The sequence below is a fragment of the Polypterus senegalus genome, chromosome 9 (assembly GCF_016835505.1).
Source record: "Polypterus senegalus isolate Bchr_013 chromosome 9, ASM1683550v1, whole genome shotgun sequence".
NCBI classification, from domain to species: domain Eukaryota; kingdom Metazoa; phylum Chordata; class Cladistia; order Polypteriformes; family Polypteridae; genus Polypterus; species Polypterus senegalus.
Window position 1 is genome coordinate 96,870,462 of NC_053162.1, and position 20,230 is coordinate 96,890,691.

A 20,230-nucleotide genomic window follows, 5' to 3' on the forward strand; every position below is an offset into this window, starting at 1 on the left:
TGTGTGTGAGAGTGTGTATGTATATATAATGGGTTATGAACAAAAGGATGCCACATTGTTCGATGGAAGTGAAAATTATCAACCTACAGAGACAAAGACACCCCAAAAATCAAAGTGAAAAATGAGACGGCAGGCTAATCCATTGAGCTGAAATTTCATTGCAGCAACTCAATATCATACTTGGTAGTTTGTATGGCCCCCACGTGCTTGTATGCATGCCTGACAACGTCTGGACATGCTCCTAATGAGATGACGGATGGTGTCCTGGGGCATCTCCTCTCTGGTCTGGACCAGAGGATTTCTGACCTCCTGGACAGTCTGAGGTGCAACCTGGTGGCATCAGATGGACCGAAACATAATGCCCCAGAGGTGTTCTATTGGATTTAGGACAGGTGAGCGTGGGGGCCTGTCAACGGTATCGTCCATGGATATGCCTCCACAAACCATCACTGACCCACCACCAAACCGGTTAAGCTGAATGATGTTACAGGCAGCATAACAATCTCCACGGCTTCTCCAGACCCTTTCACATCTGTCACATGTGTTCAGGGTGAACCTGCTGTCCTCTCTGAAAAGCACAGGGCACCAGTGATGGACCTGCCAATTCTGGTATTCTATGGTAAATGCCAGTCGAGCTCCACGGTGCCGGCCAGTGAGCACACGGCCCACTACAAGATGTCAGGCCACCCTCACGAAGTCTGTTTCTGATTGCTTGGTCAGAGACATTCACACCAGTGGTCTGCTGGAGGTAATTTTGTAGACCTCTGAGCAGATACCGATCCTGCTAATTGGTTAGGGACATTCTACGACCCTGTCCAGCTCTCCTAGAGTAACTGCCTGTCTCCTGGAATCTCCTCCATGCCTTTTTCTATCAATGGAAGATGTGTATGGAGCAGTGTAGAGATAGGGAGGGGGAGTATATAGAAGGTGACACATGTACAGTATCTATTGATCTTGCTGAATCTCAAAATTTGGTTACATCAGACATCACAATCAAGTATATTCTCTTGCTTATTTAATTTTACTGAATTTGTAAAACTATACTAATAAATCAGGATAACATCAGTGGCTACATATGCAGAAAAATACTGAAATGAACAAAGCTGCAGTTGTTAAATACATGCATAGTCATCCAGAAACTTGCAGGGCTGCTGTTACTAAAAATACTTGACACACAAATTTAAATTTTGGGTTTAATTCACATGTTAACTATGAATCTAATAAAATAATTCTTACAGGTTCCATGCATGTTAAATGTTCATGATTTGGAATAATCAAATTTACAACCTTTTTGAAAACTATTGAAAGTTTAGTACTTAGTTTGCATGTGAACTTGGAACATTTTCTAAATGTGCTTCAAATAACATAATTTGGTGCAAAAAGAATAATTTAAGGCAGTTTCTTGTCAAATTTGAAACCGGTACTTTGGACAGGTACTTTGCCATTGTCTTAGAAAATTTTCCGGGCAACGCTGGGTAACACAGCTTGCGTTTTTGCTGTGTGTATATAACACACCTGGTAGTTACACCAATATTTGTTTAATTCTGAGATCAAATTTTTATTAAACACCAATGAATAAGAGAGCTAAACACAAATTATAAGAACAAAGCCACCACAACCCTGTTTGTTTTTAATTGATAATTAAAAACTACCCTTTGCTTGAACAGTTTTCTACATAAAGTTAACTTTTCATATGTGCAAATCTCAGATCTGATCTGATGCTATTAATTCTCATTGGGAGATGGGTGAATGCGACAGCACAATAAAAGTTTGATTGCAAATCATATGTGTGACATACCTGACGAGTTCACTCTATTCAATGAAACTCTGCCCAGATATCACAGATTCTGTTTTTGGATCTTTAAATGGCACGGACCAAATATAGTTTGCTTAACAGCCACTGAACATTATCTGTAAATAATGTTGTTGTTTTTTTTTTTAAATAAAAAATGTGCTATGGCATTATACAGGCCTTTCAATAAAGAGTAGGCACTCAGCAGTAACATTAATTTCTATAGCACATTTTCATACAAGGCGTGTAGCTCAAAGTGCCTTACGAGAACTTCAAGAAATTATGCCAAGGAAAAAAAAACCCAACAAATTAGAAATAAACAGTTTTATGAATGAAAAAATTAAATACCAAAAGTAGTAAATTAGAAGAAGTCAGTAGGACATTTTTTAATCCTGCTCTGATGTGAGTGGGTGACCAGAAGTCAGAAGTATGGATTGAACCTGCAGAATTATAACCTTTAAAGTTCAGTGTCATAACTATAATAAAATATGTATATATACTATGCCCTTCAATTTAAAGAGAAATAATTAACTTGTCACAGAAGCACATATACAGTTAAAGTTGAGGTTGCACTAAAAGTATTCAGTCACCTCCTGTCTGTTTATTTTCTGCAATATTAATAATAATAACAATAACATATTTTTAATAGTTGTGCATCTAAGTATTAGGCCTTTAAATAAAATGTTTTGAAATAGTCATTACAAGGACAATTTCTGATATTTGTAAATTTGTCACTTTGAATGTTTACTACACATTTATTTTCAGTGCTTTTTTCTTATGAAGTAAACACAAAATTATAATCAATCATTTTAGATTTATTTTTAAATATCCTTAAAATCTTGTTCAGTTCTAATAAATGTGAGTGGTTAATTTTATATGAAGCTGTACAGTTCAACTCAATTTGAAAAATCTAAGATGCTTTGTTACAGTGGTAGTTAAAAGTTTCATTTATTCATGATGCTGTTTTGAAAAAGTGTATAGAAGAGGCATGAACACGAAAAGTCGGTTATGATACAAGGGTCCTTTTTTATCTTGAGCCATACCAAAAAATATCTGAGGTGCCACAACTCTGTTTTAATGTAGGCCTATGAGTATGTAATAGACACCTGTGGCTTTCAGACGAGGTATTGTTTGTGTCAGTGAGTGGTGTAGTTCGTCTATATGATGCAGCGAAAGGTGTTTTAAAACATTTTTTTTTTAACCGTTGTTAGCCCGGAACCAGGCTGCTTTGGGTTTGAGGTTTGAATACATGCATCTGTTAATATGTCCAGTAAAGGTAGGTTTACTCCATTGTATATTTAGCAATTCTTAAAAGTAGTTTGTAGTTTTTTCTTTTTTCCTCAGACAGTGTTGTCCTGCTTTCTCCTTCACACGTTCCTTCCTTTTGCTGAGATTTATTTAACACTAGGAGATTTTAAATGTTTATTTTAATTTTCTCCCTCCAACAAGTTCTCATTTGACTATTAATTCCAGGACTTGGAACAGATTGTCTGTAGAGAAACTTTAGCTTTGCTGTTGCAGGTTGTAAATGTGGAGAAGATGGAGTGCAATAGGTGTTGCCATAGTTTTCTGCATGGGAAGAAAGAATACAGCTAACCTAGTTTGTGTTTTGTAAAGTTGGTTTAGAATGTGAAAGAGGAATGGAAGTGAAATATAAAAATGAGCCAAGCTGGAAAAAGTTAATTACAGATTGGGAAATCTATTTTTTTTTTTTTTCTTTAAATCAGCATAGATTGCAACTTGCATCGATCGCACAGGATACCATAGTATTCTTTAGGACAGGGGTGTCAAACTCTGGGCCTGGAGGGCCACATTGGCTGCAGGTTTTCATTCTGACCCTTTTCCTGCTCAATGACCAGTTTTTACTGCTAATTAACTTCTTTTCCCTTCATTTTAATAGCCCTGATTTTAAGGATTCAGTCCCTTAAATTGATTCCTTTCTTCACTAAATGGCAGCTGAAATGAAATGTAAAACGAGCCAACAGATGACCAGCTGAAACAATTTTACTTCAAACACTTTCTTAATGAGAAGCCTATTCTTGCTGTTAAACCCGTTATTTAATTCAAGGGTTTGTTGCTATTCTCATTCTGCCACAGCAGACATTTCCAAAACTTTTGATTTTTCTGTTTTTTCTAAGAACATCGTCAAGATGTTTTGGTGACCTGAGCAATCAACTTTACCAATACTGTCACCTTTCTTTATTTTTAGATAATGTGTGATGGGTGCAGGTGAGGTGGTCATGTGGCGGCTTGTTTTGTGTCTCATTATTGTTTGGCTGCTAATTAAAGAAAAAGAGACAACTAAGGGGTCTGAGTCAAGTTAATTAAACCTAAGGCAAAAGAAGTTAATTAGCAGCAAAAAGTGGTCACTAATGAAGAAGATGGTCAGAATGAAAACCTGCAGCCACTAGGACTGGAGTTCGACACCCGTGCTTTAGGGTGATGGTCTGTTTATTGATGCAGACACGGCTTTAGAAAATTCAACTGTTCTGTCTTGGCTAGCAATGAGCTCTTAAGGCCCATGCAATTTAGTTAAATGTATAGTAGATGTGCAGTTATTTATAGGCATAGCATCCACCTACAGCCTTCAACTGTCAATTCCCAAACATGTGCTATCAGAATGTGTAGCTGTGTGCATGAGTGTGCCCTGCAGTCTGCTAGCATCTTATGTCTAACTAGTTCCTGACTTGTTCTTATAGCTTCGGTAAAATGATTAAAATTGGTTACCTAGGTGCATCCCTACCAAGATATATATTTCCCTTTAAAAGTATTAGACTTTCTAAATCTGGAAAGGCTTCTATTTGCCTTTCTTAGAAGGTGTATTATTATGGGGTAAGGTGGACTCATTAGGTTTGTTATGGATTGACCTATTCTTGTGTGCCCTGAGCCTAACATTCACACTTGCTCAGAAAATCCCTCCTATACTTGCACTTAATTACTGATTATGAGAGATGCCTGCATACTTGCCAAAGGTACATTACTTTTTTCCTATTTTTTGTCAATTGCAGAAAGTGTCCCTTCCTATTTTGTTAACTACAAAAAGTGTCCCTTCCCAGCCGCTAACCCTACAGGGAAAACAATATCAATATTATCTCACAAGTGCCCTGTATTTTCTTTATTACCTCAGTTAAAACCAGCATATAAAGTATAAAAGTTTAAAGCAAAGCAATATTTATTACCAAAAAATGAGCATTGGCAAAGTCTGGGTATAAAATCCTAATAAAAATAAGTGGTTTCAAACTAGTTTTTTGATAAAGGTTTATGAAGGCTGAAGAGTAGTGTTTCCAAAGAGCATCTCTATGAGAGAGACTATGCATCTGATGGTGGCTTGTCAGTAATTCAGAAATCAAGGTGATGGGACAGAAATCTCTGTCTGGTCCATTTGGATGGATAGAGTCCTCTTGGATTAGACTCTCTCAACTTTGGTGGTTTTGTCGTTATAGGTCAGTATCCTCACGTGGAATACATATTTGACTTATCCATCTAACAATTGATAGCTTTGCTCAAAAATTTTAATCATGAAAGTATGTATGAAATAACTTATCTTGTTCAATGTGTTTGAACTATATCCAGTTTCCCTAGGAATAGATGGGTCCCACATGGATTTTAAGATATAATTTGACAGGTCATCCTAAACTAGGATTATATTGAGAGGTATAAAGAGAAATAAAACTGGAAAAAATAAAATATATATAGACTCTGGGTTTCATAGCTATCGTCCTGTATATGAAACCTAGGAGTTTCTTCATAAAAAATGTTCAAGTTCATATATAGTTCATTGCAGCAAGTGTGAACATCCTGTAGGCACAGCAGATTGCACCTTGCTTTTAAGTATCCCAAAAAAAGAGAAACATGCAAAGGTATAGTACAAGATGTAATGCTAGCTTATCACTCTCTCTAGCACAAACAGATGAGTAAACCTTTAGAATTGCACAATATGATCATGAGATTCTGAGTGGTGGTGTTCTATTTAACCAGGTGAAATGTACAACAGTTGAAGCAAATTGTCTCCAGCTTTAAAATTTCCCAGGGTGTAAATAGTACTAGGGTGCTGTACCGTGTTAGCCATTATGAATGTAGTGAAAAGTCAAGCAAAATGACACCTTTTATTGGCTAACTAAAAAAGATAATATGCACGCTTTCGAGGCAATTTGGGCCCCTTCTTCAGGCAAGAAAAAAAATTTCAAAAGCCATTAATCATGTAAAAATCTACTGAAACATTTAATTGATTAATTTTTGATCTCTCTCTCTCCCTTCATTTTTCCTAAAGAGAAATGTGTCCAGATATATATGCCTTCCAAAAACTTTATTTTTGCCTGAAATTGATTTATTTGTGAAGCATCTTTCTCCCTTTGTATTGCCTTGATTTTTAATTTTATTATGCATTTACCCTCTTTGCCCGGTTGAGTATTTGTGCTTAAGCTTTTATATAAAGAAGCATCTACATTGTAAATGGGTAACTGGCTGGCAGCAGGTTAACAAGAACTGGAACACCACTGAAGTGGCATAGTGCAAAAAAGTCACATAGAAGACGATGAGCAAGAGCAGAATGACACTGTATGGAATTTCAGAAAACAGTTTGCTTTGTAATTGTGCTTGTTACTGTATTGTAGAACAACAAAAGGCAAGGGGACCAACATAATGAGAGAAAGAATGTGAGTTCTGGCCTGAGCACCGTTGCTTCAGGACATTAGAGACAAGGCAACTGCACAGTTAGCAGATGCCAGACCTCTAAGGTGAGAGAGTGGTGGCATACAAGGTAGTTGTGAGACCGAAAGAACTGCACATGGACTCATAGTTGGTTCAGCTGAGGCCAGGTTGTCAATGAAGTGCTACATCCAGGGAGGGCCAGTTGGCTTGGGATGCGCAGTGCACATATGCTCTGGTTCAGTACTTCCACCATTTCTCCTAATTTTTTCCCTCTTCATAACCTTAGATTTCAATGTCAAAATCATTATAGTGACAAAGAGATGTTAATGACAGAGTATGTCACCTTCAACTCATTTCCCACTAATTCGCCTAACCACAGTTTATGATATCTGGGATGATCATAAATGAAGTTTCCCTATCTGTGGTTCAGCAGGGTTCCCCAGTTTTGTTTGTCATAGACAGGAAGGGATGCAAGGCCAGATTCCTGTGTTGACCGTCAGTCTCTTTTTAGTTTTCTTTTATTACATGCAAATGGGATGGTGACCTTATGCTAACAACAGGTTACAGGGTACCATGTAATAAACAATACACCATTAAAGCCAGAAGTTTAAAAATGCTCTGAAAAAACTGAGAAAGGAAGTTGTTTTCTCAGGCTGAACAAAAGGTCCTTTCCTTTGTAATACAAGTCATAGTGAGTGAATGTGTAGCTTGCTTTTTAAGAAGATGACTGCCCACCTGTCACATACAAGCACATAAAATATGCCCTAAGCAACATAAGATGTCCTAGCAACCATGAGTGAGTGCAGAATGAGGTCATAAATATGCAATTTAAAAAATAAGAATAACAATTAATAAGATTTTTGACTAAACTTTAAGACTTAAGATGACTAAAGCATGATTTTTTTTATTAAATCTTGACAATAACACATTGATAAGTGGAATGTCTTATTTTACTTAATTTAGTTTTATCAAATTTCGAGGAGCAATGCAAAAGTTCTATACAATTTTGAAAAGCTTATGCTTGGACCCAGGTTACCTTAAGCCCAATGGTAAGGTGGAAGAATAGGCAAGGTATTTTTTTTTTTTTTTACATGGGGTAAGTCATTTTTGGGGAAGTATTCCTTTAAAGTATGGACAAAGAAGAAGAAGAAGAAACATCACTTTCTTAGAGAAAAAATTTCAGTAAGAGAGAGAAATTTCAGCTTAGGTAAAAATACTGGCATAACCAGAATTTAATGAGTCGTGGAGGTTGAGTGAATGTGCTGATTACAGCATGTTGCTGCACCCACCACATGACAAATCAACTGGATGGGGATCCGAGGGCAGACATGCCACAGGTGACACCTCATCACTACACTGACCAGTTTGAGTTTTTTTTTTTTTTTTTTTTTTTCTCTCTCTCTCTCTCTCTCCAGTGGCTAGAGTGCCAATCATCCACCAATCCCCATAATGCAAATGTACATATTTTACTAATTAAATATTTATGTAGCCCAGTAATGTGTATGGTGCCGAGTGCCAGTCCCTAACCTGTTCTCTATAATGTTGTTGTCAAAATAATATCTACAATAAATAAATTAATCTGGTTAATGAAAGCAAAAATCAAAGTACAGATTTTGTTAGACATAACTTGTTATAACCTAAATTTGATTTGATTTGTATTTCAGTGACAACACATTTAGCCTTATTCACCCAGTTATATTATTCCAATGTTTATGAATTCTTATCACATTACCTGTTTGCTATAGCAAACTTTTAAATACAGTATATAAATACTGCAATTTTGACTTGTAAATAAGCAATTTAGTGTAACACATGTAAATGTAAACAACATTTACTAACACATACACAATGTTACAGATATAGAAAATGCACCTTGTTCAGTGGTTCTTATTTAGTTTAATTATAAAAGATCTTAATTTTATCTTATTCAACAGTTTATTGGTTGGGTGTTTTAATCTGCAAAATCATATAGCATTCTGCAGCTCTTTACCTGTTTGCAGCTTAGGGTATACATTTTTTAAGGAACTTTTATTTATAAATGCAAGGACAGTTCACCTGTACTAATTTATACATGTTAATCTTTTTCCGAGTGATGAATTGTTTCATATAAACAACGAGGAAGTTGATGTTGATTTCTCCAATAAAAAGATCAAAAGATTAAAAAGACCAAGGGAGGAGGATTCCTTCAGTGACTTCTCTGAGATCAGGTACCTAGAATGGATTTCCAAAAATATCTTTTGAAGTTTCATGGATCACTTTAATCTAAACATATCTTTTTTTTCTTTTATATAAAGTTTTCTGAAAATATATATAATATAAAACTTTCAAATTTATGATTCGGTTGTGTGTTTGTGTTATGTGCTACCACACATAATGAATAAACATACAACACTACCTGAATAATATTGAGTTTTCTGATGTTGCAACATAATGTGTTAATTTGTTTTAGTATTTATACTGACAGTATACTATGTATAGTCAGTTATTATGCAATGAAATAATGAGATTTAAAAATCTGAGTAACAAATAATAGATTATGGACCGTCATAGAGATCTCATCTCTGTTTGCATATAGTCATTGATTATTTAATGGAACATTACAGAGCATCTTTCAGTATTTTACAGTAAAATTGTATTGTCCCAAAAAAATCTCATATAAATTCTGCAAGTTAAAGCAAAGGCAATGATCTACTGTGCAGATGTCATTGCTCTAACTTTTTAGGGTTTTTCTCAGATTATTATGTATTTACCCCCTACATCTGCTAATAGAATTAGGGGGAAAAAAGAAACGGAATTCTGTAGAGAACATTATTACAATGCAGGGGCACACTTCCTCACATTAAGGCCACATTACAATTTCCACACAACATAACACACCCAGATGTTTAGGATGCAAAATTTTATCAAAATACAGTACCTAGAGAAAATCCACACAGGAGAATACCATGGAAACCGTATACAGATAGTGATCAGGGCAGGAGTCAAATCCTGGACCCTGGATTTGTGACACAGCAATGCAATCCACTATGCCCCCATCTTTTCAGGAGCCTTAAAACAAATTAATTGAAATCGGACTTAACTGGCATATTTTCAGAAGTAAAGATTTTAGCTTCTGAATGGAGAATTGTTTTCAGTAACTTTATTGTAGGTTTGCTATGCTGTGTGCATGACCTCTAACATTTTTGGCTTCATAGTCCTGGATTTGTTGGAAAGTGCAAACCTGTTAGTAAATATTGATTAGTCCGTATTGCACTGTTTGTTACTGAAGCCACAGAGACTTTTTTTTTCTTGTTTGAAGAACACTGGGGGTTCACTGAATTTAGCATCTAAACACTTTTGTAGATTTAAATAACCTGTTTAAAAATGTATTTTATTGAATGTCTTTTCAGAAGCAACATCATCCTCTCTGTTCCATTTTAAGCAATCAAAACTTCTTTCAGAATGTTTAATTAGACTAAGAGTTGCTAAATATTAAACTTGCAATACAATTTGGATTTATGTTTTTGATTTTTTTTAGTATAGTATAAATTTAGGAATAAATAGTGATACTCTGGGTTAAGATACTTTGTATTTATATTGCGTTACATTAGAATAAAATAATAGTAAAATATAGCTTTAAGTTTGCACAATTAAAATATGACTGTTTTGGCCTCTTTCTAAAATGTATAGTATTTTAATTATGCAAGAAATACTAGAGTAGTTTTTGTGCAAGTACTCTGAATCCAAGTTAATTTTATCAATCATAAAAAGAGCAGTATATTTTATTTTACTTTTTTCTTAATGTACACTTTATTTCTTATTTTTCTCCTTTACAGACTAAAGCATGAAGCAAAGAAAAAAAAGCTGGAGAAAAATTCCAAAAAGCAACCAAAAGTAATCAAGTTATTGACAGATAATGTTATGGGAAATGTTTACATTCACTGAAAATGCTTTGTTATGTAACAGATAAAAAGCTTGAAGAAAAAGAAAAGGTCATTATCCAAAATACGAACAGCAACTAATGAGGAGTCTGAATTGGCTTCAGTGTTGCCAATTAAAAAGGCTGATGTTGAAGAAAATGAGCAGCAATGGAAATGGTATGCTGGATTCTTCAAAAAATATTCACTCTTTAAATTTTAACAACCTTTACAGTCCAGATGAAAAATGTTGGGGTGACACAGTGGTGCATTGGTAGCCTTGCAATAAGACCACCGGGGTTTATGTCCTGTGTGATGTTTGCATGAGGTTTGCACGTTCTCCATGTGTCTGCATGGGTTTCCTCCCACAATCCAAAGAAATGACTGTTAAGTGAACTGCACATTAATAAATCGGCCTCTTTGAGTATTCACCCTGCAAAAGACTCTTCTATCCAGGTGGTGGTCTTGTCTTGTGCCTGATGATTATTGGGATAGATTCCAGTTTCCGTGTGACACTGGCCTGGATAAACAGATTATGAAAATGGACGATTTCAGATCCCTGCAACCCTAATCTGGATAAGTAGTTTGTAAAGTAGATGTCTAGAAAGGTGATAAATAGCATCATATTATTTGTTAATTAGATCAGTATTTCCCAGCCCTTTTGATGTTTTCACCCAGTTTTTCCCATGTAAGTGCCTTTGCAACCCAGCAGGGAGGTGGAGGTCCTCATTGGTTAATGCAGCCCGATTGTTAGAGTGGGAATGTTGGAGTCTTCAGAGTTTTGGCCTGTGTTTCACCCATAGCAGTAAGGCTAGGATCTAATTGCATTAGATTGAACTGTTGATATGCCCACAGTCATCAAGTGCACACAATTTTTTTTTTTTGCAAGTGGCCACGTGCAAAACTCATTGCCATTAACTTCTGTTAATGACCATCTGGCAAAACTGTATTTTAGATAGGTTGTTAAAGTCTTTGTACAGTTTGACCATAAGAATATTAAGGTTTTGGGTCACAAGTTATAGGTGTATTACCCATTTATGTAAGGATAGCAGTATGCATGTGTTAGAAATGTTAGGAAAATTTATGGTTTAAGGTGTTTAGACTTTTTACCTATAAAATGTGTTTTAAAGTAGTATAGCTCAATTTCAGTGTCAAGGACCAACAATAAAATGAACAAAGCAAAACAAGGAAAACCAACTGATAGAGATGTTCATCATAAAAGCCAAATGGCTAAATCGTTATTGCACTTTCTACACCAGGATAACAGCATAGTTATGGGTAAAATTTTCCTCTGTCACATGTGGTACTTTGTGGATGTTGCCTTTGTAAATAAGTCAGATGGATATGATATTTTATTCATTTTAATAACATTTTACATCTCTCATAACCCTTATTAGATTTGGAAAGGAGAAATTTGTCTAGGTAAAATACTCTCCTAGTTATTAATATTATTTTTTTTTCTGCTTCTGTTCATATTTATTAGTTACATGTACTCCGTCTGTTCCTTGTGGGAATTTGTTCTTGTAATTCGAGGAAGCTGATGGTCAGCTGACATTTTTAGAAAGGGAGTGCTTTTTTGGAACGTGTTTTGAGTATTTTTAATACTTTCTCATCATGGCACTGGACAGTGGTGACATATTGAATGTTGGGTAAACATTCAAGTTATCATTTTCATTAAACTTTTTACATGTGACTCTGAACTTGAAACTTGTTCTTCAACATTGCACTTTAATTGTATTATGGCTCTTTTTCTGCTTCTCACTCTGGACCAATTATTTCTAAAATTACAATTTTTAGAATTTCTTTGATTGAGCTACAACCCAGCAGAGCTGTCATGACTTGCCATATGATCCTATTAAGTGTTCCTTGGAGATAGTAGTCCAGAGCTCATTACAACAGCATTTCCCTACAGAGTAGGTGAAGACTAGCTTGTATTTTTTTTTTTATACTGTGACTTTTTTCCCCCTACCCTTTTAATATTGGGAAATACAAGTTAAACTATCTAGGTTTAGACAAGCGCAAAGTTTGGTCTTCCAATTTTTTGTTCACGTGTGTACCAGCACGTACCCTAATTTTGTGTTTGTGTGTCTTGTTAGAGTGTTGATAAAATTCTTTGTATACTTTAAACACTGTTCAAGTACAGTATTTATGGTCAATGGAGTCTTTACCTAAAGTTTTCCTCATAGATGAATGTTAAAAAAAAATCAGTTGAACTTGTGTAATGCATACTCTTTCAAGTCATGAATTTCACAGTTAGTGATATTGTTGAACTTGTAACAATCAGACTTTATGACATGAGTGTGTGTAAAAATCTGAGATTTTACTTAATCATTTCCTTCAGGGCTGTAATTGAAGCAAAGGTTAAATGAAGATTCTTGTAATGTCCGCTTTTGATTTTCCTTCTAAGTGTAAGGGGAAGTATATAGTTACCCAATATCTGTCACTGTATGTGATGACAGGAGTTCTGCCCAGGTGGATAGGCCTGTCCATCAGGTAGATTTTTGTGTATTTGTGTGTGTTAAAATTTTACTGGAGGGGAAAAAAAATTATTTGTAAAATTGCTCCCTTATATGATGTATTTCCTTATTTGATTTTGAACATCTCCTTAATGAGCAAAAGGTGTTTTTTTTGTTTTTTTTTTTTCTTTTTCATTTGAAGGCGACCATGCTGAACGTAATTTGTCAGGTGGACCAGCCTCCATAGTGCATCTGTCAGAATCCAGCAAGATGTAGTAACTTCACAACACATTTCCTCTGTTCTGAAATAATGAAATAGTGTAATTTTCTAAATTAACACTAGAATCCCTGAAGCCTATAAAAAAAACTCATAATCCTGGCCCACCTTAAATCCCTTCGCACCTCTCCATCAGCGTATTTTGTTTTGTAAAGGTCTTGATCAGCACAAGCAGCCTGCTGTCCCATCCCCTGCCTTAATAGAGCTCAGCTCGGGCTAAAAGTTCTCCCAGCTCAGGCCAAGGCTCCTTATCTGCATGTGAGGTTCCAGAAATGCTGAACATATACCTAAAGCAGAAACTTTTTCCATGTTATACTAATAATGATGTGAAGTGAATAATGTGTGAAGACTTTAGTCCAAATATCAAATAAACATGTGTGTTTTTATTCAAGGGGATAACCAAAGGAAAAAAAAAATGATTTACATGTTGCTATCAATGAGTTAAAAACCCAAGCTCAAATGTCAATTGACAGAAAGTTGATGTGTATTTTTGAATGGTGCAGAGGTAAGAACTGCTGCCTTTATAACCCAAAGGTACTGGGTTTGAGTCTCTGCGCTCCAGGTATTGAGCTGCTGCAATTATTATTACTGTAATATAATAAAAACATACATTTGATTTTAGTCTATAACACCCGGTGTAATTTTTGGTTACTTGTAAAAGTTAGTGCTTGTTTTTTTATTATTCAGTTTTATTCTGAGTTGATGGCATTTATCTCCATTCTTTTCACAAGAGCAGCACTGTGGCTGATGGCTGCTCATAACTATTTGTTGTACTGGCAATCACATATACAATATCCTGTGACCGCTATCAGACTGGACAAAGGCAGGACCGTAACAACAGACAGATTTCTTCACAGTGCTTTCGCAGGCTAATAGACTGCTGCACTCTGCTTAGCACCATGAAGTAAAATGGGACTTCCACCTGCAGCTAAAGTCACTTCAGTACGCGAGCAATTCACCATGCTGCCATTTAGATCTGGCAGTGCCCAAAAAGAAGAAGCCTTTGATTTTAGTCTGTAACAGCCGTTGGAACGTTTTGCTATCTGTACAAGATATCGTTGAAGGCATATCAGCACACACACACAAACACTAGTGAATGATGTCTTCTTGGTATCTTGTTGTCACTTGAATTTTTTGTTATTCAGTCTCGCTCTTGAATAAAAGCACACTTCTTTCATTATACATTTGCGAAAGTGTTTATTTTATATTCCAGTAACCACTTGAATGAGATCGAATCTGTCTCTGCCTGTCAAGCACACACACACACACACACATTCATACATGAAATCGTCACCATTTGAAAACACAGCCATCTGAATATGAGTTGTCATTTGACCATGTGTTTTTTTTTGAATCTTGCCTGTACTCCATGTTATGGTGTATGGTAATGAGAATGTAGACTCATTTTTGGGTGTATACACCATCATCATAGCACTGCCAGATCTAAACAGCAGCATGGCGAATTGCTGGCATACTGAAGCGACTTTAGCTGCAGGTATAACTCCCATTTTATTTTATGGTGCCAAGTGGAGTGTAGCAGTCTTTGTCTAGTCTGATAGCTGTCACAGGACATCGTATTTTTGACTTCTGAGCAGGCATCAGCCACAGTAGCTCTTCTGAAAAAAAATGCGATCAACTCAGAGAGGGAGAGGCAACTTCATTGTACCATATGAACGTCACTGAGAGAATAAAAATCTATACTAATAAAAGGCAAAGCCCTCGCTGACTCACTCACTCACTCACTGACTCACTTATCACTAATTCTCCAACTTCCCGTGTAGGTAGAAGGCTGAAATTTGGCAGGCTCATTCCTTACAGCTTACTTACAAAAGTTGGGCAGATTTCATTTCGAAATTCTACGCGTAATGGTCATAACTGGAAGCTATTTTTCTGCATACGCTGTAATGGAGTTCAGCTGGAAAGTCGTGGGGACGGAGTTTCTTGTGACATCATCACGCCTCCCACGTAATCACGTGAACTGACTGTCAATGCACTACGTAGAAAACCAGGAAGAGCTCCAAAACGCGCTGAAGAAAACATGCAGTATATAATTGAGAAGGCAGCGAAACAATAAGAAGCAAGCGAGTGACATATACACTGAATCCTCCAGGCACTACTTACAAAAGGTTACATTGACAATCGCACAGCTGGGAAGCTTCGATGCATGTGCTCCATAACAAATTAAAAAAAGGTTACATTGACAATCGCACAGATGAGAAGCTTCGATGCATGTGCTCCATAACGCATTCAAAAAAATAATGCGCATGATTACATTGATCAGCGCTTCCCAAAACCTGACAGTCATAACTGGAACCTTCTTTCCTATACTGTATATGGCCAAAGCGGGCAGGTCGCTCGCCGTGGGAGGCGTGTCGGCTGAAGGAATGTGCTTAGCATATTCATAAGTAAGGCTGCTGCGCAACTCGGCACGCCTCCCATGTAATTGACTGCCTGCCCATATACGGCCATTCTTCCCTCAAGTGTCTTGAGTCGTTCCTTGCTTTGCGAAGGAAGCAGCTTTCTCACAGCTTCTGCACTGTTTTATAAACGAATGATATATAACAAAGTCCTTTTTCATTGCTTCGCCAACGAGGCAGCCTTTTTATTTAATTGACAAGTTCTCCGCTGTTTCATTGTTCATTTATTACGATTTTTATACTTATTCTGTAGGTTTTATTTAATTGACGGGTTCTCTTCTATTTTATTGTTCATTTGTTACGATTCTTACAGTTATTGTGTAGCTATTTTAGACTTACTTTTCTGTTCAAATACCCATTTCCTTTATTTAATCTGCGGACTCTCCGCTATTTTTTTGTTCCTTTATTACGATTGCAGTTATTTATTGCTTCCCTTCTTTGGCTGACTGCCTGCCCATATAAGCCACTCCGCTGTTTTTTTTGTCAAGCAGTCTTTACATAGCTTCTCCGCTATTTTATAAAGAAACGCCATATAAGGCCGTCGTTTTTCCTTGCTTCGCCAACTAAGCAGTCGATTGTTATACTTATTGTATAGGTATTTTATACTTTCTTTACTGATCAAGTACCCATTCCCTTTATTCTTCCAACTATACCCCTATTAAAATGTCTATCGACGTGATCACCATCAATCAAAGAACTATCACTTACCGAGTGGTGTCCATGCCCGGAGATGGCGCCTGCCTTTTCCATTCTCTGTGTTACATATTGCACGGACATATCAGGCTCACTTTTGATATCCGCAAGGACATTGTGTCTTATGTATTAAATGACTGGGACAGGTTCAAAGTGTGGACTGATGATGGTACAGGAGATAATTATAGTACACAGGAGCACTATAAGACTGAAATGCTAAAGCCCTTCACCTATGATTCTGCATGTGAGTTGATGGCTGCCGCTGAATTGTTTGGTTGTCGCTTTCAAGTGTACTGAAATGGGCAGATATTTTACACCTTTGGAGAACCGTCACTGCCTTTTAAATATCTTAGATTCACAGGTGACAATTTGAGTAGTGGACACTGTGATGTTTATGAATATTTCAACTCTCAAAAGCTGGATGCGAAGTTATTGATGAAGCCGGTTGTATACTTACATCGATTGACACATGCTCAATGTCACTTCAACACAAATCCAGCTGATTATTACAGTGGCAATCCAAGCTATGAGAAAACAGTAAAAAGGAGACGTATCGGACGTCGTGGTAGATTTTCTGATACAGCTAGACGGAATCAACTTCGTGCAACTATCGCCAAATACTCGCAAGCACATCCACAAGTTCATAGGGATGCTGTCGCTAAATACTTGCAGGCTCATCCACAAGTTCATAGGGACGCTGTCGCTAAATACTCACCAGCACATCCACAAGTTAATAGGGACGCTGTCAAGAAATACTCGCAAGCACATCCACAAGTTAATAGGGACGCTGTCGCTAAATACACGGAGGCAAATCCACAAGTTAATAGAGCTTCTGTTTCTAGATACGATCCCAATAATGACAAGCGGCTCATACGAAAACAAAAGGTTTGGCTCAAAAAAGTCAATTGTGGATTAGCATACGACCCAAACATACATTATGAGTCTGACAAAACAGTACACATTGGATCTATGAATGTTCACTGTGACTATTGTCAAGCAAAGAAGTGGAAATGTGAATCTCCTTGTTTGTGCTGTAACGGTGGTAAAGTATCTCTCACTCCTTTATGTAACCTTCCTCACCTTCTTGAGGGCCTGTTAAATGGCCAACATCCTCAAAGTGAGCATTTCTTGAACAACATTCGAAAGTACAACAGCGCATTTCAAATGACATCATTTGGTGCTAACCAAATCGTTGAGGGAAATTGTACACTTGTCCCTGAACTTTAAATGAAGGCATATCACTTGATTGGCAGTCTTTTACCTATGCCAAGTGAGGAACACAAATTTTTGCAAATTTACTTCGTCGGGGATGATGAAAAGGAAGCACAAATCCGCTGCGCTAATTTTTCTGGACTTAACATGCCCCTGGTGAAGCAATTACAAAAAATGCTCCATGACTGTAACACTTACATCCAGGACTTCCGCTCCACAATGGACAGTATTTCAGATGATGACAAAGACTTCAAAGTTCTCATTCACGCAGACAAAAAACCATTACATGCACACAAAGGCAGATTTAATAAACCCACAGTTCATCAAGTTGGTGTTGTCATCGTTGGGCAAACGTTCAACAATAGAGATATTGTCTTGAAAACCAGAGACAATAAACTTCAACGCATTAAAGAAACCCACAGATCCTATGATGCACTTCAATATCCTCTCATGATCTGCTATGGTGAAGACGGCTATTCTGTGAGTATGCCTCAAGTTCATGCTACCAGTAGGTTACCTATGAACAAAACCGTCTCTGCAGCAAGCTTCTATTCATACCGCCTTATGATCAGACAACATCATGCTAATAATATCCTTTTCTTCAGAACTTTATTAAATCAGTTTTTAGTTGATATGTACGCAAAAATTGAATCTGAAAGACTAAATTATATCAGACTAAATAAAAAAAAACTACGGGCTGAAAATTACATTCACTTAAAAGATGCTATTGACGAAAAACGACACTGATTTAACAGAACTTGGTCAAGCTGTGATATTACCATCTTCCTTCACTGGAGGACCTCGCTATATGCACGAGCGTACACAAGACGCAATGACATATGTTCGTCGTTATGGCCGCCCTGACTTAATCATCACATTTAATTGCAATCCTATATGTATATATATATATATATATATATGTTTATATGTGTGTGTGTGTGTGTGACAGCAACACTCATCACTCACAACAGTGACAAAACAATTACATTTTCAATCATCTTACGTTATTTTTAAAATGTTTCCTTTTCTTTTTCATTACTTCTTTAACACACTACTTCTCCGCTGCGAAGCGCGGGTATTTTGCTAGTGAATAATAAAAAAAGTAAGCACTAACTTTTACAAGTAGCCAAAATTTACACCGGGTGCTGCAGACTCAAATCAAATGTATGTTTTTATTATATTATCGTAATAATAATAATAATAGCAGCTTACTACTCAAAACATGGCGCACCCAGTTTCGAACCCAGAACCTTTCAGTTGTAAAGCAGCAGTTCTTACCTCTACACAATTCAAGAATACACTTCCTGTCAATTGACATTTGAGCTTGGGTTTTTAAGTCATTGATAGCAACATGTAAATCTAACATTTTTTTTCTGTTGGCTACATTCTTGAATAAAAGTGCACGTGTTTATTTGATATTTAGACTAAAGTCTTCACGCATTATACAATTCACATCATTATTAGTATAACATGGAAAAAGTTTCTGCTTTAGCTATGTGTTCAGTATTTCTTGCCTCGCATTTCCTTTCATCCTACACTTATCAAGATCTTTGTAGATCTGGACCACACATGAAATGCATGCATTCCAAATAACGATATACTGTATTATTTACCCTATACAACTCCAGAAACCTCACATGCGGATAAGGAGCCTTGGCTTGAGCTGGGAGAACTTTTTGCCCACGAGCTGAGCTCTGTCAAGGTAGTGAATGGGACAGCATGCTGCTTGTGCTGACTGATGCATTTACAAAACAAAAAACTCTCATGGTAGAGATCCGAAGGGATTTAACGTGGGCTGGGATTATGACTTTTTTCGTAGGCTTCAGGAATTCTAGTGTTGAGCAATTTGCTCAAGGTTACACAGTGATGGATCTGGTTTAAGATCCGTAGTTCTCCACATTGCCCAACATGCCAACCAGGAACATTTTCATGGTACACTGCTGTAGGAATACAGGTAACACAATCGATGACTATAACTGCTTTGGATCACTATCTCCTTGTTTGTTTTTTCTCCCTCTTCCTGCAAACGATAATATTCTTCGACAACACTTGATACCCCTTCCTTAGTTACATGTACTTTACTGTACATTTTTCTTGTATTATGCTATTGGCTTATATCTTCTGATGTTAGCAACATCTGTTACAGTTTCATCAGATTTTTTGTGATAGGATATAATTAACCATTTAATTATGTTATTGTGAGCACAGTATGACAAACTTTTTGCATTTAGTAGTCCAGGAATGATTTATGTTAAAGAGGAGGAAGAAGACATGGGTTTTTGCACTAAAAACTTTGAAGCTAAAAGATCAAGAAAGGAAGAAGAATATGACGATTTTGTATTAAAGTAAGTATCTTTTTGGCTTTCCTAGAAATTTGAGTATATTAATGGAAAGATATTTCTTTGTACAGATTTATTTCTGCAGCTACAATTGCATATTTATATAGGCCTATAGTGTTTTTTTTTAATACGGTATATATACATGCACCTTTGTATGCACAGCAAATTAGTTGCCTTCTCTGTCTTGTGTTACAATCACAAAACATTCTTATACCTTTTACATACAGTCCTGCTTTTCCTGCTCACAACTGTTATATATGCTGTATGTTTCTACACTGCCATAACTTTGTTTTTTCCATTGATACTCCAAATGGTGTATGCAGTTGTGCACATCTTTATTAGTACTTCCTATCACTGCTGCTGCCAAATACAAGAAGGCCATGGTTCATGTCCTGTGTCCTCCATATGTGGAATTTGTATGTTTTTCCCATGTCCTGTGGATTTCCTCTGGGTCCAAGAATCTGCAGGTTAGGTGGTTTGACAGTGCTAAATTGGCCC

The 20,230-nt window shown here is 36.6% G+C and overlaps 1 protein-coding gene across 3 annotated transcripts in view; it reads left to right on the plus strand.

Moving 5' to 3' along the window:
• zgc:173742 (DNA topoisomerase I, mitochondrial) overlaps positions 1 to 20,230 on the plus strand; it is a 187,394-nt gene that overhangs the window by 41,086 nt on the left and 126,078 nt on the right. For 2 of the 3 annotated variants that reach the window (XM_039763499.1, XM_039763502.1), the window contains exons 3-6: positions 8,533 to 8,649; positions 10,258 to 10,315; positions 10,388 to 10,518; positions 19,625 to 19,738. In XM_039763499.1, coding sequence (XP_039619433.1) covers positions 8,533 to 8,649; positions 10,258 to 10,315; positions 10,388 to 10,518; positions 19,625 to 19,738 — 420 coding nt within the window. The remainder of the gene's footprint in view (positions 1 to 8,532; positions 8,650 to 10,257; positions 10,316 to 10,387; positions 10,519 to 19,624; positions 19,739 to 20,230) is intronic. The other variant, XM_039763501.1, reaches the window with a different exon arrangement.